Source organism: Notamacropus eugenii, chromosome 1, assembly GCF_028372415.1.
Source record: "Notamacropus eugenii isolate mMacEug1 chromosome 1, mMacEug1.pri_v2, whole genome shotgun sequence".
NCBI lineage: Eukaryota > Metazoa > Chordata > Mammalia > Diprotodontia > Macropodidae > Notamacropus > Notamacropus eugenii.
This window is the reverse complement of record NC_092872.1, coordinates 603,455,233-603,482,287: the sequence shown is the minus strand read 5'-3', so window position 1 is coordinate 603,482,287 and position 27,055 is coordinate 603,455,233. Positions and strand designations below refer to the sequence as shown.

The following is a 27,055-nucleotide window of genomic DNA, read 5'->3' as shown; positions in this document are numbered from 1 at the left end:
CTCTGAATTTCAGGATGACATCTTATCAACAACTTTGAGGCCTTAGAGGACTTCCTAGGACATTAAGAAGTTAAGTGATTTGCCTGGGATCACATAGCTAAGATGTGTAAGAGGTGGGATTTTGAACCCAGGTCTTTCTGGATTAAAGGTCAATCTTCTACCCACTACATCATTCAGCTTCTTAAGGAGGACTTGCAATAATCAATAGAATTTCTACAACAGGAAAAGGGAAAGGGCAGCTTTCTAGCTGGAGAGAATAGCATGAGAAAGAACACAGACTGGAAAGCCAGGGACACATAAAAGAATATTGGGGGTTTGTATGGATGCTTTACTGACCAGCCTAATACTAAAAAGCTTTATTACTTCTTTTTTTAACCTGCAGGTATGAAATAATGTGCACTTGCTGGAGAGTTAATCCCTTGGACCGACCTACCTTCTCAGAGTTAAAACTCAGACTAGAAAAGCTCTTAGAAAGTTTGCTTGATGGCCAGGAAAAAGAAGATGTAATTTACATCAATACACAACTGTTGGAGGACTATGAAGGAATGGTAGAGGACCCTGTGTTCACTCAGATGGACATGGACATTGATCCCAATTATATCATTGCCTCCTGTGCTCCCAAGCCTGATTCTAGTGTGGTCACGGTAGAAGTACATGAGAATCATCTCAATGAAGAGAGATACATCCTGAATGGATTAAGTGAAGAATGGGAAACTCTTGGTTTGACTGCTCCTACATCAGTGACTCCTGAACAAATGAACACAGTTTTATTGGAAGACAAAGTTTTGAGGAATGGGGCAACATGGTCACAGTCTAGCACTCTGCCCATGAGTAGCACATTACATGATCAACTGTTGTATGCAGATGATTCTTCAGAAGATTCTGAGGTTCTGATGTGAAAGAGGAATGGCAACCAGACTAGAGGGGAATGATACAGTTCTGAAGGAGAAGGGTCTATAAATATGATTTGTTCTCTAAGATGTTTGTCTTTCACCAAGTAAAGTGCCATTTGGATGTTGACTAGTTAAACTCAGCCATTAAAAATACATAATATATATTTGTGTAAAAAAATGTATGTGTATAGAAAGAGAGGCAAAGAGATTATATTTTAATAAAAGATGATCTATTTTATGTCATCATCTCTTGTAGATATGAAAATTTAGGTTTAAATAGTTTCATTTTGCCAACAGTTTTTTCTTGTTCATATCATGTATAAAGATTTTTAAAGAGAAGCTGTTAATGTTTTCCTTTTTTCTTTTTGTAAATTAATAATGAATAAATTTGTACAGTGAAATTATAACTTTGAGTTTTCTTCTGCTGTCTATAAAACAATTCCTTCAAATTAATCATGCAATTGACAGTATGTTCCTACTTAGTCCCTGAATTGCCTTCTTGGTCTGAATTTGTGTATGATTTTGCTCTGCAGACTCTTAGGTTCTTCCTGGGTTCTCTGAAACATATCTCCTTCCTCAAGGCATAGATTGGGAGGATTGTTAGGTCAGTATATTTTATACTTTGCTAGATATTCTCACTCTCACTATATCTGATGTTTTAGCTTAAGCATTTTTTTTTTGTCACAAAGGAGGGTACAATCTGGAAAGAGGAAGGCTTGAAATGACTGTTGTAAAGACAAATGGTATCAATAAACAATTTTTTGAAGGATGACTTTCCTTACTTTATCCCTGACTGTCTTCTTTACTCTTTTAATGATTATGTTCTTAGACCTAGCTGACATAGCAGGATGTCAGTCTCTTACTGGCATATCTTTGTTGTTGTTCAGTCATTTTAGTTGTGTCCAACTCTTCACAACCCCATTGGGGATTTTCTTGGCAAAGACACTGGAGTGATTTGCCATTTCCTTCTCCAGCTCATTTTGCAGATGAGGAAACTGAGGCAAACAGGGTTAGGTGACTTGCCAATAGTCACATGGCTAATAAATATCTGAGGCTTGATTGAACTCACATATTCCAAACCTTTTTCAAGGTTTGGGAATATAAAAACAGGCATTTCCTGCTCTCAAAGAGTTTCTAATCTCAGAAAGCTGGTGCTACACAAATATCTCAGAGATGAATAAACAAACTCCTATATTGTTCGTCACTGGGTGAAGGAGAGATTATTTCTGGCTGGTGTGGGCATTGATCAAGGGAAACTTCTTGAATACAAACTAATTTTGTGATATATTTTTCCTATTAAACAAATTTCTGGCAGGATACATTATAATTATTTCGTATTACTTAGAGCTCGAAGAAGTCTTAGAAAATATCTAGTCCAATGTCTCATTTTTCATATGAGGAAACTTCTCCTCCCAGCAAGGAGAAGTGACTTGTTCAAAGTTACACAGATATTCAATCCCAGGTCTTCTGAATCCAATTTTACCCTCACTTACTCTTGGTTTGAGTGTTCAGTCTCAGGAAAGACAATGGTTGTTAGAAATTTCAATTTTGTTAGAAATCAAATTTTCCCACCATTCAAGCCTGCTATGAGTTTGCCTATGTAGTCATCTTTGGCAATAATTAATTTTCCCTAGGTGACCTGAGATTTTCTAATGGGGTTTTGAGAGGGCTAGATTTACATCACCTCTCCTTTACTTTATTCCTGCTGGGAAAATAGGTTTCAAGAACCTAAAACTTGAGGATTGAGTGGAGTGACTTTCTATTTTGAATACAGCTGGACCCCTTTTTTTCAAACTGGATTGAGGAGGTGGCAGGACAGGATCTCATCAATTCAAAACTGACTGCTACTGACATCTTTGGAAAAGGGAAACCACCTCCTGATTGATCTTCAAAGCTGTTAGATTCTGAAATATTTTAGATAGGAAATTGCTTCACTCTGAAAGGGAGGAGATGCTGAGGAACAAGTCTTGGATTTTAGAATATGACATGATCTCATCAGAGTAGCAGTCAGAGTTTCAAAATGTGTCTTCTAGGCTTTTTCTCTTGACCTTGCTCTCTTCCTTCAGTTGAGTAAGAAACTTTGGTGTTACTCTTTCTGATCTTTTTACTGACAATTTTTCCTTCCTATCAAGTAATTAAGAGACTTGGCTCTGCTCTTGGACTTTCTTCCTATATCCTCTACCTGAGGACACAGTTGGCAGAAGCCCTACCTCCTTTCCTTTCCTGTGATCCAGGATATCAGAGTTATCTGATCTCTTTGTGGCTTGCTTCTCTTCCTGGAGGAGAAGCCTAAGAACACCTTTTGGCTTGTCCATGATTCTCAGGTGACCACATGGTAAGTTGCACTAGGCTTAAGACAAGTAGTGATTATGAATCTATCGCTAACTACTTCTCAAGAATATTTGTATCTTATATTCTTCAGGGATAACTGCATATCTTACATAGTTAGCATTCATGTTAAAGATTCTATTCTTGCTATAGAGGAGGCATTTAAAATATATTTGTACAGTGTAATTATACTTATATCAGAATATCCCTTTATAGTCCATAGTCTTGATAGCTATCAACTTATACCGGATTCAGATGTTATTTAACTAACCATTTCCTGTTCTTGTGCCTCATGAGACTTACTAAATGTCACTTGAGCAGAATTGTGTCTAATTTATGGGATTCAACTTCCAGGTTCCTTATTGGACTATGTCTGCAACATCTCCAACATCCTGAGAATGCTGTCTCTCAACAGATGACATAAGATGTGAGGACAGAGATTATTAAATATCTTCTATTCATCTTTCTCAAGAATAGTTGGTGAAGAAAGCAGGTAGGGTCTCCTCAGAGGTCTCCCTTTTCCACCCTTCAAATAGAACCAGAGTAGAAGGTTAAATCCAGTGTTGACTTCTTCCTTTTGAAGGATCTGGATAAACTAGTGAGAACTCAGAATAATTACTGAGTAATAAAATGAATATGGTATATGAATAAAGTTTAAATAAGTTAGGGGAGAAAGTTATGGTTATGTGATGCATGGAGTTATGAAAAGTTATTGTTAGGGGGATATCTGATACAGTGCCATTTCCAGAATAGGTACTTTAAACATTGGTAGATGACCAAGAAACACTCCATTTCCAAAGATGATGGAAAAATATAATTCCACAGACATTTTTGAGTACCCACTATTTGCAAGGGCCATAAAAGTTAAAAACAACAGTCCCTGACCTCAAGGAATTTATATGGGTTGGGAGGGAGGAAGCAAGACATTCACAAATAAGCATAAATGTCACATAAAGGGTGATAGATACAAAGCAGAGAACTAACCAGAGTTTTTAAAAAATATTTGAAGAGGAAGACAATATATTCAACTAGGGGTGGGTAAGAGAGTAGGCATCAGGAAATACAACATGGAAGGGGTAAATGTGAGCTCAACTTTCAAGGAAGAGGATTCTGAGCAGCAGAGCTAGTGTGTTCTAGGCATATGGGACAGACTGTATAAAGATGCAGAGGCAGACAATCAGAAAATAGTAATCCTGTGTCATAGTTCTCAAAAGTAGCTATGGAATTGACAGGATTTCACAAAAGAATCATAAAGGTCAGAGATGCATACAGCAATATAGCTTTTATCATGGAGAGGAAAACAAAATTCAGAAGTACAGAGGAAAAGGGACAATTGGGAAAGGATACAACCAAGTCAATTGCTAGTACCTTAGTTACGACACAGTCCACAAGAAGTATATGTTGGTGGGGGGGGAAGTGATGGAGTGAATTCTGCATACTAGTCTTGTTCTTCTCATACTTCTAGTAGTCATGTAGAATGCCCAGGTTGTAACCACCATTACACTTGGACAGTTGCCTGGGACCAATGAAGGTCCTGGTTTTACAGGCAGGTTGGCAGGTTCTTGCTACAGCTAGTATGGTTGATGTCCTATCTCCTGTTTCACAAGCAGGAAATGCTTCAAGGCCCAGATAAATCACATATGAAAAACCACCATGGAATATAATAGTTACCAGAAAATGCCAGGTCAGGGATGTGGAGTTAGAAGACATATCCAGCGTCTAGTGAAGTAGTGTACAAAATAGAAGTGGGGCTTAATCCCACAGGGGCCTTTGGCCTGACCTCAAGGAAGTGTAAGATGAACTAATCAGAGCTTGGAAGATGGGATCTTATCCCACCCTCCCTGATAGACAGTCTGGGTCTTGTTTCCAACATTATACGTCAACACTCCACTTCCACCCTCCCTTGATTGTGCAGAAAATCTAACTTCTACCAGGGCACCACAAGTAGCTGCAGCCTAGGACCCCTCCCATCTCAGAGTACCTACCTCCTGTCCCTTGCACCCCCTGGAGCAGCCACCATTTGGAAGACAGACTCTGTGACCTGGAGCAGTGACTTATGAGGAAGAGTGCCCACCCTCTCCTTATCATTTCGTGTGGGACAGAGTTGCATGGGATGTGCAAGCATAGATGGGTTGTGATCTACATCTTAGATGTGATTCATACTTTTCTATATCTGTCAAGGACACCACCATCCTTCCAATCTCACAGGTTCATAACTTTAGTGTCTTCTTTTTCTTCATTTATTTAGTCTCATTCACTCCGCATAGTTATAGCTAACATTTGTATAATGGCTTAGGGTATATAAGGTGATTTACAAATAATATTTCATTTGATCCTCACAACAGTCTTGGGAGGCAGGGCTTATTATAATCCCCATTTTGCAGATGGATAAACTGAGGCAAAAGTAAGTAACATTTTAGGACTAAACAGCTAATAAGTATCTGAGTCAGGATTCAAATTCAAGTCTATCCTGATTCTAAGTCCAGGACTCTTGTGCACTGCACCACCCAGCTGCCTAACATATATAACCAGTTGCCAAATCCTGTGATTTCTACCTCTACAATATTTCTTGCATCTGACCTCCATCTTTGCTCATAAAGCCACTATCTTAATTTGGACTCTCATTACCTTTTGCCTGGATTACTTCAATGGCCTTCTAACTGGTCTCCTTGCTTCAAGCCTTTCCGCTACTCCAATCCACCTTCTGCATACCTGCCAAAATGATTTTCATTTTCCTAATGCTAATGTCTGACCACATCAGTCAACAAGCATTTAAACACTACGTGCCAGTCAGTATGTTAAATGATGGGGTATGAAGGAAAGTCTAAATGCTGTCCACATTCTAACGGGGGAGATAACATGTAAATAAATAACCCCACATATAAGATGAATTCAGAAGAGATGAAAGGTAATTTCAGAGTAATGGCACTCGTACCAAGTTGTATCTGGAAAGGCCTCCTACTTAGTAACCTCTAGTGGCTTTATCAACAAATTATTATCAATAAATGATTGGCTTTATCAACAAATATCTCTTATCTCATTCTTTTTTATTTTGATTTTATATACATTATGTAATATGTACATCATTAATATTTATTTATTAGAACATACATATATATGATTTATAAATAGGTAAATATACAAATGTAGCAAGTATGCTCTGAGCTTACTATTTCAGTCTACTATACTGCCCCTCAGGGCTTTAGGGGTACAACTGAGGGGTGTGGGTGCTTCCTCCACTACTCCCAGCTTGGGTTCTCATTTCAGGTGTTTCCCCACGACTAACTGCCAGTAACTAGCACTCTAATTCCATTTAGTCACTTAACATTAATTAGATTTTACAAAAGGACATTTACTTCAAAGATAAACCAGAATAGATATACAAACAGTTGTACTTCTTCCAAAACTTCAAAAGAACATTCTCCCTTAAAAACCTTGGTTTCTGGGGAGAGCAGGATCAATCTTAGTTAAGTTTCTATAAAGCATTGGTTCCAGTAGGTTCATGTTTGCTTGCAGGATCACTTCTGGATGAGGCCTCATCTCAACTACCCTCTGAGCAGGGTCTAAAGTTCTGTCTTTACTCCTTTAGGTATTGATGCTGGGACAGCTACAAAGTCTGGCATGGTCTTGACTCCTGAACTCCTGGATACTCAAACTCTCAGACTCTTGAATCACTCATTCTCCTGACCTTCTGAAACTCACAAGGTCACAGCTCCCAATTTTACCTAAAACCGAAGAACAAAGAACACTGAGGCAGAGAATCAAGGACCCTTACAGTGTTGTTTCTCACCAGACATCATCAGCAGAAGAGCCAAACAAAGAGAAGTCATCTAATAAAGAGAGGTAGAGGCCATCTAAGGTCTTTGGAAGATGCCTCCATTTCTGATTTTACAACTGTAGCCAAAGAGGCTGCCATTCATAACATGGTTAGATCAGAACCAGTTACAGAGTGTCTATGCATGCTCTAAAGCCTCTCCAATGCACTTTCATTACATGTCAGGGCAACTCTCCCAGAAGCAGACTTCCTAGTCTTTTCCATATGGAGAACTGCATCAGCTGAGAACTCTGATGAGTATACTACATTGACTTACAAGTCTTATTTGCCTTGTAAGTCTTCTGTTCCATTCATATTGGAGTGCATTCTAAAAAATGTATTACTAATAGGGGTGCGCAATCAAAAAAGATTGACAAGTATTGGTCTAGACCTGAGGGAGCCTCCAGCAAATGAGCCCTTATGGATCTCAAAGAGGCCCATATAACTCTAAATCTTTTTGGACTGTCTTATCCAGACTAAAGGAAAAGAAACAATGTGAAATAGACTGCAAAGGCAGACTGGAACCAGCTTGTTGAGAGCCCTAAATGACAGTTGGTCAATAAGTATTTATTAAGTGTCCACGATGTGCCAGGCATTGTGCTAAGTACTGGGAATAAAAAAAAATGGCAGAAGATCATCCTTGCTCTCGAGAAATTGAGAGTCCAATGAAAGAGACAACATGTAAACAACTACAGCTACACACAGTATCAATTACAGGTACCAGAGTTAAGAGGAAATGATCAATCAATTAATGCTTATTGATTGAATCAGGACAGGCTTCCTGTAGAAGGTGAGATTTTAGCTGGGACTTGAGGTAAGCCAAGAAAACTCAGAGACAAAGATGAGAGAATACATTCCATGCATGGGGAATAGCCAGAGAAAAATGCTAGAGGGAAGGGGGTAGAGGGAGGGATGGAGAGAGAAAGAGATAGAGACAAACACACAGAGAGAAACAGAGAGAGAGACAGACACAGAGTGACAGAGAGAGATAGAGAGAGAGAGAGAAAGAGAGAGAGAGAGAGAGAGAGAGAGAGAGAGAGAGAGAGAGAGAGAGAGAGAGAGAGTTGTGTATGAGGAACAGCAAGGAGGCCAGTGTTGCTGGATGGCAGAGTACATGTATTGGGGGGGAGAGGGTGATGTTGGGATGTAAGGTGTAAGAAGACTGAAAAGGATGTATAATAATTTGAATTTACATAGTTTAAAGTTTATAAAACACTTTACATGCATTATATTAGAAGCATTATATGCTTTTAACAACAGCCCTGTAAGGTGGGTGCTATTATTATACCAATTTTACAGATAAGGAAACAGACATTTAGAGAAGTTAAATGATTTGATCAAGGCAACACAGCTAGTAAGAATCTTAGGTGAGATTTGAACCAATATCTTCTTGACTCCAAGTCCAATGCTCTTATCTATTCCAAGGCACTACCTTTCTTGCTAAGGGGTTTGTATTTTATTCTATAGGCAGATGGGTGACTCTGAAAGTATTTTTAGTAAAGAACTGACATGTTCATACTTCTGTTTTAGGAAGATTATTTTGGCAACTATGTAGAAGATACACTGGAGAAGAAGGAAAATGGGAGGCATTTGCCATAGGTTTAGAGATGATGAGCATCTATACTAGGAAGGTGGCCATGTGAGTGGAGCAGGGAAGGACATCCAAAAGATGTAGAAGTAGATCCAACAAGATTTGATACCTGAATGAATGGATGTATGTGTGGTGGTGAAGATGGGGGAGTGCAGAAGGAGAGGAGAAAGTTGAAAATGGCTGGATAATTATGAGGAAAATGGTGCCAGAAACAAATGAGGAACCTGAAAGAGCAATTCGGGGTGATTATTTTTTAATATGTTGAGTTTGAGGCACCACTGGTAAATCTTGACGTAGATGTCCAGCAAGAAGTTGGAGATATATGTCCCTGGAGGTCAGAGGAGATACAAGAAGTAGACAGAGATTTAGGAGTCATGTTTGTAGAAGAGATAATTAAATTCATTTGAAAATGGGTAGAAAGAGAGAAGACAGGCAAGCCTGTAAAGACTCCCATAAGGAGGACAATAAACAAGCAAAGAGACTGAGTAGGAAGTCAAACAGACAAGGAAATGAGCTTCTAAATATTGTTTAGATTTTGGTAGATATCTAAATACAAAATATTCAGACAGACTAATAGATAGTAAGCTAAGTGACTGGTATAGACTTCTGAGGGAGATTGTGAACTCTTCTGAAGTGTTAAAAATTAACATGGAAAGTTTTCTAAAATGGTTCAGGACTAAATGCCCTCTATCCCATGGATTCACCTTATCTCAAACTAGCTCTACTATTAATTTGATTCTTACTCCTGGATAAGTCCCTTATAAATTAGGCAGAATTAACACCAACCTTATTATAAAGAGAAACAAATAAAAATGCTTGTAAAGGGGATAGGTGGGGAGAAAGCGACAGGGAGAAGGTATGTGAAATAGAGTGTGGCATAGAGAGTAAAGCCGTGGACCTGGAATCTGTAATATGTGGGCTCAAATTCCATCTCTGGTACTTCGTATATAAGATGCAGAGTGCTGTACTTGGAGTCAGAAAGATCTGAATTTGAATCCAGTTTTCGATACTTGGTAGCTGTGTGGCTTTATGTGAATCATCTGTAGAATGCAAGTAAAAATAATAATACTTACCTCATAGGTTTTTTTTGAGATTTTAATGAGATAATATATGTAAAGGGCTTTGCCAACCTTGAAGTCCTATATAAATACAAGCTATTACCACAGTCATGATTATCTGTGAGACCTTGGACAGTCATGTAATCTCTTAAGCAGTCTTTGAATACTTATTTGAGTCAGAGAAGAGTTGTTATTAGAAAAGCTAAAGCTCTCTGACAGTCTTTTATTTTTATTTTCAGTTCCAAATTCTCTCTTTCCTTCCTCTTCTTCTTCGCCCATTAAGAATACAAGAAATCAAATACCCATTATACATATGAAGTATGACAATATTTCTAAAAGGTCTTTTAAGTAGTTGCCTTTTTGTCACTGAAAAGCCCAGATCGTACCATTAACTTAAATATTTAGTGAATGCCTACTATGTGCACAATTTCTGATGGATGCTATAAAGACAAAGAAGAAAAGAGGTCCCTTCAGGTAGCAATTCAGGTAGCGGTAACCTGACATGGTAATGAAAAACATAAAAAATGAGAAATACAATGCTCAGTGCTTCATGGCAGACTTTCCTGACCTTCATTCCATTAAAGAAAAAGGTTTTGTCATTTTTTTCAGTGCTTGTTCCTACAGGCCATAGAGTTTCTGATGGCTTATAGAATAAGACTTTAAATGACAGTAACCTACTGATTGAACAGATAGAAAGGTGAATGCAGCAAAGGTTAGTCAACCAGGGTAACTAGATTTTTCTTGAGATATTAAAATATACATAAGAGAAACCCATTGCATCAACCATGTGGCATGGATTACATAAAGTTACTGACCAGAACGGGTAATTACCTTTTGGTTTCTACAACATGTGAGATTTTTTTCACTTCCTTTTTACATGAAAAGAAAGAAGTTTCATTTTATTTTTGAAAATATTTCAAGTCATTCAAAATTCTGAAACTGCAGAGCACTTCTCATTTCTGTAGACTTAATTTGAAGGTATTTGCAGTGTGTGTCCCTATACAAATAAACTTTATGTGTGGATGAACATAGTCTAATTATTTTCTCATCTTCTGAACTAAAAAAGAAAATATTCCATTTTTCTTTCCATGTCCTCAATTTACTTTAGGAAGCTGGCTTTTAGAAAAAGAAAGCATTATTCAAAAGAGTTGGAAGGTGGGGTGAGGTGAGGGAGGGAATATATGAGATAGTGACGAGAGCACTCAAATGGTGCCAGAGAACCTGGCTTTGAATTCTAGCTCTGCTAATGACTTACTCCTTGTGCGATGTTGATGAAGTCACCTAAAGACTTTGGACCTTAGTGTTCTTATCTGTAAAGGAAGAGGCAAATACATTCCTGCTCTAAAACTGACAAAAGTTTGGAGGCAGCAAGGTAGCATAATGGATAGAGTACAAGAGTACAAGAGGGGTAGACTTGGAATCAAGAATATTCAAATTCAAATCCTGCCTCAGATAATTACTAGCTTGGTTAAGTTACTTAAGTTAACCTTTCAGCCTGTTTCTTCATTTTCTAAAATTAGGATCATAATAGCCCCTGTTTCACAGGATCTTTTTGAAAATCAAATGAGATTATATACATATATATATGTAGTAGACATCTTGGAAAACTTGAAGTGCTACATAAATATTTGTTTTATGTTCTGATAATCCAATGTTTAAGGTGAATTTCTATACGAACACTTAGAATTTCTCTACCATGTGTTATTGCTGTTGTTCAGTAGTTTCAGTCATGTCTGACTTTTCATGATCCCATTTGGGATTTTCTTGGCAAAGATCCTGGAGTGGTTTGCCATTTCCTTCTCCAGGCCATTTTACAAATGAGGAAACTGAGGCAAACAGGGTTAAGTGACTTGCCCAGGGTCACCCAGTTAGTATATGAGACCAGTTATAAACTCAGGAAGATGAATCTTCCTGACTCCAGGCCCTGAATTCTATCCACTGCACCATCTAGCTACCATGTGTACCTCATTTCAAAGAATAATTTGTAGAGATGCAGCCAGTCCTGACCTCTAAGGATGAACTTGACTTAATTTAGCAAGCATTTAAACACTTATATGTAAGATACTGTTCTAGATGCTGGCAGTGTAAAGACAAAATTAAAAAGCAGTTCTTACTGTCAAGGTATTTCTGTTCATAGGTAAGTGATATAATGGATAGAGTACTAGTCCTTGAGTCACAAGACCAAAGCTCAAATTCACCCTCAGACACTTACTAAGTTGTATTATGAGCAAAATCTCTGCCTAGGTGTTCTTATCTATATAATGGGGATAATATTAGTTCCTAGCTTCCAAGATTGTTGTAAGGATCAGTTGAAAGAATATTTTAAAGTGTTTTTTAAACCTTAAAGATCTATTTAAATGCTAGCTATTATTATCCTGGTTATTCTATCTCTAACACTCTTGGGGTTATAGCTGATAGGTGGGTTGTGTCCAATGTTAGTAGCTTTGTCATTTGGATTTGAGGCTGTGGAGTAGAGGTCCAAGGAGGGTCTAGGAAAGAGATCTTGGCAGAAATGTAGCCAGAAGGTGGCCTTCTCCTCCTGCACAGCCCAAAGACAGAAGAAGGTTTCTCCATGACAGAAGCCCAGCAAGAAAATGCTTTCTTATCATGGGTCAATATGATACTGTCTAGAGATTGTGCTATCTTCAAGGAGTCTGTCTACATATATTCAGCTGAAGTTCAGGATATCAGCAAGCTTATGGCAGCATGTTACTTATGAACTTTGTTATCCATCGGTGAGAAAAGCTGTTTTCTCTTTTTGTTCATAAACTTTTGTGACCTTTTTGTGACTCTTTTGGTCAAAGGTTAAAGCAAGTCAAAGCACATAGCTATTTACTGAGTCAATGAGGAAATGGTTTAAACAGGAAGAAAATAAATACAAATAGCAGTTTAACTTCTGTTAAGTGCTCCAAAGTGAAAAGTATGGGAAAATAGGAGATTTATTTTTTGATTGGAGGTTTCAGTAATAAACTATGTTGGAATTGTGTTTCTCCACTTTTGCTTTTTTTCTCTTCTCAAAGTTCCCAATAGCAATGCTATTGTGTAAGACTCTCCCTTCTAATGTCTCTCGCCAAAATAGACAACTAAAAATACACATTTTAAAACTAAAATACATTTACTTGAAACACTTAGTAGTTCCTGCATAAAATGTCCCCCATAGCATTGACCTTCTTGCTGTCCCTCACACGTGACATGCCTCCCAATCCCATGCCTTTTGCATTGTGTCCCCATTCCTGGAATGCACTTCCTTCTCTTGGCTTCCCTGGGTTCTTTCAAAACTCATGTCAAATCCCTCCTTTCTCAGGAGATATTTCCCAGTCCTTTTCACTCCATTCCACTCACCCATGCCTTCCCTCTAGGATTATCTTGTATTTGCAGCACTGTATATATTTTGCATGTACAACATCATTATTTGCATTTTGCCTCCCTCATTAATAAAATGTGAGTTTCCCAGGGTCAAGGACAGTGTTTCTACATTTCTTCATATCTTTAGCACATGGAATTTGGTGTATCATAAGTGCTTAATAAATGCTCATTGACTATTATTATCATATACCATACTTGGGTACTTTGAAGGACCTATGATCTTAAAAATGTGGTATTCTCTCCAGAGGTGCCAATCCATGCCCTCTAATCCTGTGCAACTCTTTTCTACATCCTCCCATTACTTCTCCACGGAGTATCTACCCAATATGGTGGGGGCTATCCTCTAAGTCTCCTGACATTACATGATTACCAATAGAATATGCAAGCTAGCCTTCACTCTCAAAACATGAGTTGCCTTCCTCTTTTTTCTGGACATACCTATCTTTTTTGATAGGGACAGCTAGGTGGTGCAGTGAATAGAGCACCAGTGCAGGAGTCAGGAGGACCTGAGTTCAAATTTCACCTCAGACACTTGACACTCGCTAGCTGTGTGACCTTGGGCAAGTCACTTAACCCTAACTGCCTCATCCTGGGTCATCTCCAGTCATTCTGATGAATATCTGGTCACTGGATTCAGATGACTTTGGAGGAGAAGTGAGGCTGGTGACCCGCACAGCCCTCCCTCACTTAAAAAAAAAAAGTCAAGTGCAAGTCATGTCATTATTTCTCTCATGGCACGGTCTTCTTTGGCAATGAAGGACGAACACACACACACGCCTATCTTTGATAATATCTTTTAGACAATTTCTTTACAAATTGGTATTGGATCATAAATCTAGATCTGAAAGGGACCTCAGAAGCCATCTAGTCCAAATCCTCTCATTTTAGAGTTGATGAAATTGGGGGGACATTAAGTCACTTGCCCAAGATCACAGATGGCAGGATGTGAATTCAAGTCCTCTATTTCTGCAGTCAGGGTTCTTTCCACTATTACACGCCACCATTATAATTCTTCATTGGTAATAGATCATAGTCTACTCATCCCCATCCTGTGCCTTCCCATTGGAGACTGCCATTTTCTATGTCTTGAAGCCATATAGTCAAGTCAGGGCAAGTTAAGAAACATTTATTAAGCTTCATTTGAATGATGTTTTTGTTGAAAAGATGGACCTTTGTTTCAAGAAGAAGTCTGATGTCAGTAAAACACTGCCCAATTTTCCAAAAGCACCCAAACACACTTTTCTTTTCCATTCAGTTCCTGACCCAATTTATTGTCCTTCTACGTAGGTATTTTTAAACTTTTTTTTAGTCAAGATCCCCTTTGATAGTCTGGTGAAACCCACGGATCCCTTCTTAGAGTAATGGTTTTAAATGTATAACCTAAGTATCCTGTTAATGTATTTACATGTAGTTCACATTTATATAACATGTTAAAGTTTACAAAGCATTTTCCTGGAAATAGCCCCATGAAGAAGTTAGCACAAATGTGTACACTCCCATTTTACAGATGAGGAAAATGAGGCTTAGAAAAAGTGAAAGCAACATATTAAAGACATTTCCATTTTTTAAAATTCTCACAACCAACACCAGAATTAGAGAGCTGAAATGAACTCTGCTCCTTATTACCTGTGACCTTGGGCAGGCAGCTAAACTCTCAGAGACTCAGTTTCCTCTGGGAAGGTTTGATTAGAAGATGTCAAAGGTTCCTTTTTGTTTTATTGTTTAAGATTATTATAGAGGGCTTAGAGCCATTGTATCTTTGTTTTTCTAATTTATTGTTGGTTAGAAGACTTATTTGCACTCTTAGCTAGGATCCCTAACTATTGCTTTGTGCCAAAGGGAAACATGATCTGCTTTCTAATGACCTAGTTTCTAATGAACTAAAACATGCTCTACTTTATAACCCAGTGTAACAGAACAAGCCCTTGAAGTTCTATGTAAAAATTGAAATCCTCTGAAGTTTTAGGTGAATTACAGGTTCCTAATTTGGTGTTCTTTTCATAACCCTGTTATTGTTAGGACTAGTTCTATAAGGCCAGAACAGGTTTTCCCCACATAAACTAATTACTGGAAGACCAATCTGATTAGATTTTGTCACTGTTTATTAAAGTATATTAAGTCTTATCACCAGCAGGTTTTAGCAACATGTATCTGAAGGAACTCCACAATTCTCCCAGGACCTGAAGATAGTTGAAAAATGCCTCCACAGGCTTGCCCTGATCCATATACAGCTGTTTGAGATACACAGGAAATGCTTGCCAGTCCCATGCAGATCTCTGCCACAGGACTTGATTCCCCTAAAACTACTGCTACATAGGGTTTCTTTATTAACCTATTGCAACTTTGCTTGTTATGTTAATCTTATGCAAGCTATGGATATGTTACCTATTCTGTAAGGTCTTCTTATTTCTGCTTGGACTGCTGACATTGTAGGAGAGAGGCCCATGGATTGCATGTTTGCTGGTCATGGTTTGCCCATGGTGTTTATGGAAAGACACTTCATGTGGTCTCTAGCTGTCTTTCTTGTTAAGTCTTAAGTCTTTGAGGAAGGAAACTGTGATAAAAGTGGGAGAAGTATGGGAGGGATACAAAACGGTGCCCTACCATTTAAAAACAGACAGTTACCATATTGAACCGCCAAAGTCTTTGAACTACAGATATATATTTAGGGTGCAGAACTTTTCAGTGGCTAAATTATCTATTTATGCGGTTTTTCCTTGTGTATCCTCACAGGGCAATATGCTGTTTATGTTTACAGTGCTTCCCTTGGTACAAAAAACTGATCACCAAATCAACTCCCACCTTTACAAGCAACAGAGATTGGGATGTTGCAGTTGAGGATAGAAGCCTGATTTAGGTCTAATCATGGTTCTGCCCCATAAGTATGGTTAGTACCACAGGGGAAAATTACCAAAATTTGGGCTGAGCCAGTAGAGACCCTGTGGTTTCCAGTCTTGCTTGTCTTCTGGGTGTTAACCAGTGTGTCTGTTTGGAGAGGGGGCAGGTACTTTGATCTCACCCCCTGGTCTTTTGTCGAATCAGCTAGCCTGAAGGTGCTTTCATTCCATCTCCTTATCTCTACTCTCATTTCCTTGTGATGTGGCAGTAAGGGAGCAGTTGTGATGCTACCCCATTCCCCTGTAGAGATGTGCTCCTATTGGGATTGTTTTTCCCCTACTACATCTATGAAAGGAGCACAGGGTTTGAATTCTGTTGCCTGGTTGCATACAACATGTTTTTGCCATGGGTACTACAATAAACTTCTTTAATTTTTCTCTACCTGAGTTTGCTTTATTATTGAGGTCAAAGGCCCAAACAAGGATCTTCTTTTAACACAAGAAAGAGGAAAAGAAATCACCTTTACAAAACTATTTATAGCAGCTCTTTTTCTTATGGTACAGAACTGGAAACTAAGGGGTGGTCAGTAACAGGGGAACAGATGAATAAATTATAGTGTGAGAATATAATGAAATAGTATTGTGCCATTAGAAATGATGAGAGGAACATTTTCAGAGAAACCTAGAAAGACATTATGAACTGATGCAGAGTGGAGAGAGACGAACCAGAACAATTTATATAATAAAAACAACACTGTATAGAAAGCTTGGAAAGACATAAGAACTCTGGTCAATGCAATGACCAATCACCATTCCAGAAGATAGATGATGAAGTCTGCTATCCACCTCCTGATAGAAGAGTGAGGTGGCAACATGCAGAATGAGACATACATATTGGACACAGCCAATGTGGAAATAGGATTTGCACAACAATTTGTTACAAGGGTTTGGGTTTTTTGGCTTGTTTGTTACTAGGCTGGTGGTGAAGGATATCAATAGGGTTACCAAAAACAAACAAAAAAACAAAGATAAAGAAAAGCTGGTTATTGAAGTTTTTAAAAAAAGAACATAAGAGAACAGAAAGAAGGCCTGAAGGAATTACCCACAAGCAGGACAGCATCGAAAGTTACATGTTCAACTATCATAAACTTGTTGAGGGCCAGGGTAGAGTGCGGTTGACAAGATCAGGATAGACCTTCAGGGAAACTGTTCTTTGAGACTGTGCTCATTATCATCCAGAATGGCTCTCCATGCCCCCCAGATGTTGCTGTCTCCATGAGACAAACAAGAGAATTACAGAAAACAAGGCATATGTAAAATAAATGCCCTCTAGGATCACAGTCTGAGACTGATTTAATCACCCTGACTGATTTAATCACTAGGGTGGAGACAAGCAGAATGTCATGTAGGCTTGCAGTTTCTGTCTATAAATACCCAGACCCTCAGATCAATAAAGTGGAGTTGGTCTTTCTTCTCCTGCTTCCTGTGTCTTTCTTCTTCACCACATCACCAAGCAGTGTAGGGATGCAGGCCGTCCGCTACATAAACTTAAAAAGCAAGCTGTATATAATGGCTATGTAGAGTTTCCTGTACGATCCTCTTATTATGTTCTTTATTCCATGGGAATGCCTATTTTATTGTTGCTGTTCAGTCTTTTCAGCAGCACCTGACTCTTCAAGACCCCATCTGGGGTTTTCTTGGCAAAGACACGGGAGCAGTTTGCCATTTCTTTCTCCAGCTCATTTCACAGATGAGGAAACTGAGGCAAAAACAATAATGAAAGTTTCAAAGAGGCAAATGTAGTCTTGATGTCAGGAAAAACTTCTGTCAATAAGAGATCCAAAAGTAGAATAGGCTGCCCTCGGAAGTGATGAATTTTCACCATTAGCAGTCTTCCAGCAGCGGCTCCATGACCACTTGTTTCCGTCAGTTATGGGCTGGGTTGGATGGCCACTGAGATCCTTTCTGACTCTAAAATTCTGTTTCCCTTTCTCAAGGAAGTTTACCACAATCTAATTAGGGACATAAAACTATGCAGGGCCTTGGTAAAATGGAAAAGTAGATGAAATTCATCTTTGGCAACCTTGGGAGTTTCCTTTCTTCATCCTTTACCTCCCCTGGGCATTCCCTCAATATGGTCCAGGTGCCCAGGGCTTCCTGCTCTGTAACCCCAGCCAGGTATGGCCTCAATTCCTCATGCTTCAAAATGACCATTTTCTTCATCTGCCCTCCTCCCCTCAAAGGCCAAGTTGGCTATTTTCAAACAAGGTTAGGAAAAAAGCAATTTCTTTCAATATGCCTTTGCCCCTATTTCTCCTTCCAAAAACACATTTCCTTTCTAAAAATTTCCTGTTTCTGTCAAAGCTATTATACTATCCTTCCAGTCACCATGTTTACAACCTCAGTGTCATCTTTGATTCCTTACTCTCACTCACTCTACATATCCATTTGTTAATTGCCAGAACCTGTGATTTCCCTGCTCACAACAACCCTTCCTCACAGGTACAATCCTGATTTAGTTCCTTATCACCTCTTGGCTAAACTACTACAATAGCCTTCTAATTGATCTTTACTCAAGTCTTTCCTTTTCCAATCTATCCTTAGCACAGCTGCCAAACTGACATTTCCAAAGCTCAGGTCTAACTATGTAACTCAATACACTCCACTGATTCCCTATTATCCTTAGGATCAAATATAAATCCCTCTGTTATTTAAAACCCTTTACTAGTCTTGAGTGCACTTTTCAAGCCTTACTACATAGTAGTTCCTTTCATGTACTTTCAAGTAAAATGTCCTATTTCTCATACACATCACCTTATCTTTTCTCCAAATCTTTACAATGACTTTCCCATGCCTGGAATGTACTCCTTCCTCACTTTAAACTCTTAGAATTCCAAAATTTCCTTTTAGGTTCAGATAAAAGACACTACCTTTGCCCATAACACACTACCCTCTCCCTTATACCTGTCTGGCCTATTGCCATGGACTGCCCAGGTCCTCTTACCTATCTCAGGTCTTTGGTGGCCAGCCAGATAAACATATGAGAGACCTCCAGAGTCAAACAGAGGTGTAGGCTTTATTCCAGATACAAACTACATGTCAGTATGCAGGGTGATTTCTCCCCGAGGGAGCCCTCTCTTTCCTGAGGAGCAAGGAAAAGACCAACAACCTCTCAGGCTTTCCTATCCCCATTTAAGCTCTCCCAGCTGCATAGTTCGCTTGTGGATCGTGCATGCTCTCAGCCCCTTAGCTAATTAACAAAAGGTGTGCTCAGACCACGGACCAGTCTCAAGGGTGGGATGCTCTCCCCAGCAAGTTTCCACTGAGAAGAGGCAGAAAATGAGATAACACTTGTGTCTCACTCCTCAATTCCCAGCTATTCTCTGGGGGGGGCCCTCGTACTTGACCCGAGACCGTTTACGTGAGAACTGAGCTTACCTTAATACTTACCCACTGTTAGTGTCTTCCCCTCCACAGTAACCTTACATTTGATGCCTATATATCTATATGTAGATATATAGATAGATATAAATACATTTGTCCTTCTGGAGAGAATGTAATCTCCTTGAGGGTGGAGACTGTTTAGTTTTTGTCTTTGTAACTCTAGTGCTTAGCATAAACTTGCCACAGAATAAGCACATAATAAATGCTTATTACATGTTTGAAATTATAGACAAGACTTAGGTTTGGCAAAAAAAGAAAAAAATTTCCTAACAGTAAGAGTTATTAAAAAATGAAGTTGGTTGGTCCTGGCAAGAGCAAGTCCTCCAACACTAGAGAAACAAAGGTTGGATGATCTTTTGTTAGGGAAATTATCAAGGGATTCTTATTTAGATAGGGGCGGTCCCTTCCAACAGTGAGATTCTATGAGTCAATGTGGCTATGTAGGGCATATGTAAAATATATTCTTCTAGGGCCACCTTCTGGTGTAGTTTTGGTACACTCTAGAAACAGCTTCATTTTACTACGTCAGCTACCATAGATTGTTTTTTCAACATCCAAGAAATTACTGGTATGGTGATTAAACAATTGCTTCTTAGGTCAGGGTATTAACTGAAATATGCTATAATAATTACAACTGCATGAAATCTGAGATATCATTGCAAATCTAAGAAATATCACCTTTATATATTATGCATATTAGAAGTCATGGTCTTATAGAATGCTAACAGTGGAAAAAATTTTTGAGATAATGTTTTTAATCGTCTATAATTAGATGATGAATTTTGAAGAGAGAATTTAAGTAAAACTATAGTTTGACAGTTTTTATCTTAACTAAATGAAGAAAATGTATCTTCTGTAATCTAGGTGTTCCCTTCCCTAGGTAATGTGGCTTGAGTGCTTCCTCCCTCAAGCTTACAGAAAGACAGCTTGTAATTATATTAATTATTCAGGGAGGGAAGGAAATATGTGAGTTCCCTACTAGAGAGTGACTGATACAGAATAATGTCCCCTGAAGCTGCAGCATCCCTGCCACTGGTCACTAGAGGGTGCTCGACCTGAAAGATGCCTAGACCGTTTCCCTTGCTGCTGAAATTTTGTATTCAAATGGCAGTGCTGGCCAGGTCCAGAATTTAATAATAAAAGCTAGACTTTGTGTAGCTTTTTGAGGTTTGCATTGTATTTGAAATACTATTTCATTTGATTTAATCTATTTATCACTTTTAGGTATCTTCATTCAACTAAGTACTTTAAAATCAATAACAAGACATTAAAAATCATGTATGAGATATTTTAAAATTCTTACATGAGTTTTTCCACAAGTATACCAGAAGCTACATATAGTTTGGTAACTGTGAACAATCAATTTCTTCTTAGTTGTAACTAAGTTCCCAAAAGCTCGAAAATCTTTTAAGGTTTCTGTGCAATTAATAAAACTACTCCCATCACTGAACAAACAAAAATCAACATTTTTTAAAGGAAAAAAAATGTAACTTCCCATAGAAACTAGCGCCCATCTGTTTCAGGAGAGTCAGATCTAAGGACATCTACAATTAGCAGTATTAAATTGCAACTTCTCATAATGCTCCATGTTCTTGACTATACCTTTTTTCCAGATGCAGTGGTAAGGAAAATCCACTGCTACTCTTGATTTATGGTTCATCTTCATATTAGTGGTAACGAGATCTGCTGGGGAAAAAAATTTTAAAAAACTCTAGCCTGAGAACCTAAGGGTCAGTTTCTGGAAAGAATTTTGACCCTGGTTATCTTAATTTCCTGTACTTCCACTTCTCAATTTATAAGATAGAGACCATAATACTTAATAACACAGTGATTCAGGGTAAAAAAATGCTTTTCATGCATTATTTCATTTGACACTTATAACAATGACCCTGTAAAATTGGTAGTATGAGTATTATCTCCATTTTACAGATGAGGAAACTGAAATTGAGACACTTGAAGACCATTTGTCCAAGGTTAAGAAGCTGGGAGTTAAAATAAGATCTTCTGGCCCCAAGTTCAATGCTTTTCCTACTATACGACAATGCAGTTATGTATTTCAAGGACTCATGATTTCACTTTGATGCAAACTGTAAAGCCTGCATACCTTAATATAGATGGTTTAATGAGCTGTTAGGGCCAAAAAATCCAAGTCCCTGCTACGTTCTTCTGATAACAGACATATCTAGTCAAAGCCTTTCCAGCAGGGTAGGACCTAATACAGAGTGCACTTGATTGGCATATCATTTAAGGAACCAAGTTCATTTTCATAATAAAATGAAATATCAGGAGAAGTTGAGTTATATTTTAAAAGAACTCATGAGCTCTTCCTCTGTCCATAATTGTGGGAGGCATTTCATTCATTGCTCCTACTTATTTTCTATGGAACCTTTTATATCTAAGTGAAGCATATGGGGCAACTAGGTTGTGCTGACCTGTTATCAGAAAGTTGCGGTTGTTGAGTCATTTTTTCAGTCGTTTGAGTCTTTGTGATCCCATTTTGGGGCGGAGGGTGGCAGAGATACTAGAGTGATTTGCCATTTCCTTCTCTAGCTCATTGTACAGATGAGGAACTGAGGCAAACAGGGTTAAGGGATTTGCCCAGAGTCACACAGCTATTATATATATCTGAGGCTAGATTTTTAACTTAGGAAGATGAATCTTCCTGACTTTAGGCCTGGTACTCTATCCACTGTGCTACTTAGCTGCCCTCTTCACATGTATAATAGCTATCAGGTTGTTTGCTTTTTCAAGGTGGGGGGAGGGGTGAGAGGGAAGGAAGGAGAGAATTTGAAACACAAAATTTAAAAAAAATGTCAATTCTTTTTACATGTAATTGGGAAATATTTAATGAAAAAAAGAATTTTAAAAAAAATGCATCTCCTACCCATAGCTGCAAAAGACTCTTTTTTTCCTAATAGTGTAGGTGATTTATATGTTGAAAAAGATGGTTTTTGAAGGTAGCTGGGAAAATTTTTTATGAACTTGGGCAGAGAGAAGTGAGCAGAACCAGAAGAATAATTTATTCAAGAATAACAACATTGTAAAGGAAAACAATTTTGAAAAAAAATTAAGAACTCTGAAAAATGGAGTAGGCAACCACCATTCCTGATGATCCATGAAGAAAAATGTTACATAGAAGAAATGAACCCAGTCACAACCAATGAGGGAATATGTCTTTCTTGACTACACATATTTGTTAGATGGGTTTAGTTTGTTGAGCTGTAGGGTATAGGGATGGGAAAGAAGAAAAATGCTAAAACAAAAAAGAAAAAAGAGGGTTATTGAGACATTTTAAAAAATTTACATGCAAACAGAAGAAAGACCAGAATGATGTATAGATAATCAGTATAGCTTTGAAGGATGTGTGTTGAATTTATTATATGCTTAAAGGAAAATTAAGCTTACTATATGCCAGGCACTGCACTAAGCATTGGGGATACAAATTACAAATAAAAATATACATTTTCATGAATGATCTTCTTTTTCTGTTCTACTCTGTATGTGAAAAACATCATTTTATTTGATGTTATACTCATAATATAAAAATGGATGTTATTGGTAGAATATGCTTTACACATAGTCAATATAAACTAATGAAGTGAACTGATCATATTTTAAGAAGGAAGTTTTGCTAAACTGGTTTAAGTGGAAGCTAGAATACAAGAGTACAAAGGAAATGATTTGTCAGAAAGTGAATGAAACTATGGGACACTCTCAGGAAGTGTGGTGGTGAAGGGAAAGTAGTCTGTGAAAGAGAGAGAACCAGTTCTGGCAGCCAGGTGACAGAAGTTTTTGTCTTTGTTGTTTAAATATTAGGCAGAGAGCATCATTAGTGGGCTGAGGGGGAGTCTGGGAGTCAGGGAGACCTGGGTTCAAGTCCTGCCTCTGACACATACAAACAACTGTTCCTATGAACAAGCTGCTCAGGCAGCTCTTACACTATTAATGACAGATGAACTGTCCAGCTGTACCAGTGGAGAGAGTTTCTACACCCAGGATCCATGACACTAATTAAATCAGATATAAATAAGTAAAACAAATAAACCGACCCACGAATAAATAAGAAAAACCTGAGTATGTTTTTAGGCTGAAAGGAAATAACCTTCGGAAAGGGAAGAGGGGAGAGTTGACGATCTTGAGTGCAGATGGAGGGATTAGCCTTGTCATAAAGTAAGGAGTGAATGAAAAAGGGGAGGTGGATGAAGAAAGACAGGACAAAATAGGGCAGAGAGGAAGCAAGAAAGGTAGGTAGATGGAAAGCCAAGCCTCAAGTTTTTTTTTGGGGGGGGGGTGTATGTGCGAAACTCAGCTGTTTGTTTATAAGGGTACAAGTGACCCTTCTTACTAACATATATTTACACGTTTTCGCCCTTATTCAAATATTCAGTCCTGCAAAAATAACAAAAAGCACACTTCACCAAAGTCAGTCCCACAGAGGTAGCAATGCCTGGCTCGTCCTCCTGTCTCCCCCCTGCTCCTAGAAGCGCCTTGGCACATGGCACATCGGATGCCCCTTGGCAGAGCTGCTGGGTCTGCTTTCTAACCTTCCCCTTCTCCGCTCTCGGGACTCAGCTCTGGTCAGCATTCCGGCCATTCGGGCCCCCGGGCGGTCATCCTTCTCATCCCCGGCGCTTTCTACAATCACCTGCAACCCGGACTGTGGTCCGTCCGGAAATCCAACACTAGCCTTTTAACGTCGGGGTGGGTGTGCCCAGGGAGCCTCTCGCTTAGGAGGCAGGTTGTGTGTTTTAATTTAAGCACATACAGAAGTGGTGACGCAGGAGGTCCAGGCGCCGGGAGACCCGACTGCAGTCCTCTGCAAACTCGGGGTGCGGGCTGGAAAACCGCCTGGTGACTGTCACTGCCACCGCTTTGACTGCTATGGATGTCCCAAGTCTATCCGTCTAGAGGCACCGAGGCGTACCACCCCGCCGCCGGCCCGCTCTCATACGCCCTCCGCCGGCCGTCCCCCAGGTCCGGGACGCACTTTAAGCCTCGGTATTTCAGTAAAAGCAGCGGAGCCTTCACAACGCGGCTCTGACCGCTGTCGGGACGCCCAGCATGCGCCGCCCCGGCTCTCCGGTCCCAGAAACTGGGCCCCTCTGCGCCGAGGCCCGGAGGCTGTGCGCTGGACGGCAGCCATCCGGGGTCCCGTGTTCCCTCTGCTCGCTCTCGAGCTCCCAGCCGTCCTCGAGGTTAGAAACCTTTCCTAGAGGGCCCGAGTGGCGGGGCCGGCGCCTAGTCTGAAGGCGGCCCTCTCGGACCGGGAAGCCGGCCAACGCACAGCCCTCCGCCTCCGCCTCCGCCTCCGCCTCCCGTCTGGTGCCTGCAGGGGGCGGCCGGGTCAGGGGGCGGGGCCGCCGCGTGGCAGGTGAGGGCCCGAGAGGGGCGGGGTCGGAGCGGGAGTCACGCGACCATCAGGTGAGGCCTCCGCATCAACATGGCCGCTGCCTGCCGACACGGGGGGCCGCGGCTCGCCGAGCCCGAGCGGGCCGGCTGCGGCCCCCTTCCCCTGCCTCGCCGCTGCCGTCCTCCCCACCGGACCCCGCCCGGCAGCCGCAGCGCGCTGCCGCTGCTTCCCTTGGCCCTCTGCTGGCTGTGCGGGAGCGCGGGGGCCGCCCCGGAGCCGGGGCTCTGGGCAGTGACCGTCAGCAACGTAAGTGGCGTCTCCGGGAGGCGAGGCCCGGGGCCGGACGCGGCGCCTTTCCGCCCCCGAGTCTCCCCTTCCCCCTCTTACTACGTCAAGGCCGAGGCCTCCTCGTGGGGGCCCAACGGGCGGGGATCTACCGCAGCCCTCCCCCTGGGACCCCGGCGGGTGGGCGTGGTGTGAGGGCGGGCGAAGTGCCCCCCAGACCCCCCATGTCTGACCTCACCTCCGCCTCTCGCAGTTGCAGGAGAAGGTGGCTGCGGCTTCTGCTGCGGGCGGGCCGCCCCAGCCGGGGCTTTAAACCCGCCACGGCCTCCGGCCACGACCGCACGGTTCCGTTTGCCCTTTGCACCCAGCCTCTGGCAGCCAGCCAGCACTTACTGCTCTGCCTCGAGCTCACCTTGCGTGCTGAGTGCGGGAAAACCCAACCCAGCCTCCCGAACCCCGGCCCCTTCCTTCCCCGTCGGGGGCTCGACGACGTGCCCGTAGCGAAGTGCTCCTGGTACCTGTGGGTGTGTGCAATAAGTGTACCAGCTGGGTAGACCAGAAGGGATGCAAAGGGGGGCCCTTGGCAGCCTAGGGGGGCCCGCGAGGCTGTCTGCAGGAGAAGGTGGACTCTGGAGTCTGGAAGGAAGCCTGGAGACGGAGGTGACTGGGCAGCGTTGCAGGCCAGGGGAGCAGCCAGTGCAGACACCGAGATAGATCATGGACGGACACACTGCCAGCACCTAGGCCGGCGGAGCTGCATTTAGAGTGTAGTGTTAGAAGAGGCAGCTCAGTGGTTAGAGCTCGGCCTGGAGTCGGGAAGACCCAAGTTCAGACGTTAGCTGTATGGCCCTGGGCAAGTCTCTTAACCTCTGTTGGCTTTAATCCACTCGAGAAGGAAATGGCAAACCACCGTATGTTTGCCCAGAGCACTCCATACAGGGCTGTGAAGAGTTAGGCACTACTAACAGAAATCTATTTTAAAGAGGAAGACCACTGGAAGGGTAGGTGGGATCCAAGTTAGGAAAAGCTTCTGGAGGTAATAGGGAGTCACTGGAGCTGGAGTGGGAGGGTAGAGAGAATGTGACCTGGGCAGACTCTAAAGAAATGATTTTTGAAGTGGAAGATGAATTAGAGAATTGAGGCAGGGTTACCTCTAGTTAGAAGGGTAGGCATGTCATGATGACTCTCACTTTGTGACCCTAAACAGGTGATGGTTTCATAGATTTAGAACTGGAAGGTAGCTTCAAGGCCATCTAATTCAATTCCTTAATCTTACAGGTGATTCACTGAGACAGAGACAGTTTAAGTGACTTTCCCAAGGTCATACGGGGAGTGGAACTGGGATTTGAATCTAGGTTCTTACTGTAAATCTAACGCTGTACCACAGTGTCTGCAGGAAGTTACATCACCTCTTTAAGCAATTCCTTAGGAATTATTTACTAAATTATACATAGATGGTGGAAATTCTCATACTGGGAGTCATAGGATCATAGCTTTAGAGCTGGAAAGGTTCTTGGAAGACATCTAGCTCAACCTCATCATTTTGTAGATGAGGACATTGAGCCAGTGAAATGACTTGCTGAAGGTCACACAGGTGATAAGTGTGAGGGATTTGAACTGGTAAGACTACAAATTAGTTTACTTGTGTATTTTCTACAGTTTCTGGAACATAGTAAATGTGATTGTTAACTGACTTTTAATGAATGTATGATTTACTTCTAGATTGTGACCATGTCACTGTTACAGAATATACAAAAGCAGGGGAAAAGTTTTGAGGGAATGTTTGAAAGTTTGGGTTAAATTGTAGGGTGAGTAGGTAAAGATAAGAAACCATAGGGAACTAATAGAGATGGATAGGAAATATGTAGGAGGGTAGTAATGATTATAAAATAAGAGAAAGGAAGGGAGAGAGTTATGGGAAATTCAGGAGAGAAGCAGACAGGGCAGGAAGAAAAGATAGTTATCTCTTGCTTTCCTGGATCAAATGACTGATCCAGTAGTTTGATGATAGTAGTATTTTCTCCATGGGAGATGCATTAATGTGATGTTTTGACTTGATCTCACTAAGCTCAGAAAGCTAGACTGAATA

At 40.6% G+C, this 27,055-nt stretch overlaps 2 protein-coding genes and 1 long non-coding RNA gene across 6 annotated transcripts in view; 2 read left to right on the top strand and 1 right to left on the bottom strand.

The window, feature by feature from the left end:
* Nucleotides 1–1,679, top strand: part of MERTK (MER proto-oncogene, tyrosine kinase) — a 132,389-nt gene extending 130,710 nt beyond the window's left edge. For both annotated transcript variants that reach the window (XM_072634677.1, XM_072634676.1), the window contains exon 19: nt 383–1,679. In XM_072634677.1, coding sequence (XP_072490778.1) covers nt 383–899 — 517 coding nt within the window. In that variant the 3' untranslated portion in view covers nt 900–1,679. The remainder of the gene's footprint in view (nt 1–382) is intronic.
* A 4,572-nt stretch (nt 1,680–6,251) lies between these two features.
* On the bottom strand, nt 6,252–25,367 carry LOC140520635 (uncharacterized). Its single transcript, XR_011972600.1, has 2 exons — nt 25,205–25,367; nt 6,252–6,946 (listed from the first exon to the last, which is right to left on the bottom strand). It is a non-coding gene; the product is annotated as an uncharacterized lncRNA (long non-coding RNA).
* TMEM87B (transmembrane protein 87B) overlaps nt 20,492–27,055 on the top strand; it is a 57,332-nt gene continuing 50,768 nt past the window's right edge. For all 3 annotated transcript variants that reach the window (XM_072634681.1, XM_072634679.1, XM_072634680.1), the window contains exon 1: nt 20,492–24,987. In XM_072634681.1, the coding sequence (XP_072490782.1) occupies nt 24,772–24,987 (216 nt within the window). In that variant the 5' untranslated portion in view covers nt 20,492–24,771. The remainder of the gene's footprint in view (nt 24,988–27,055) is intronic.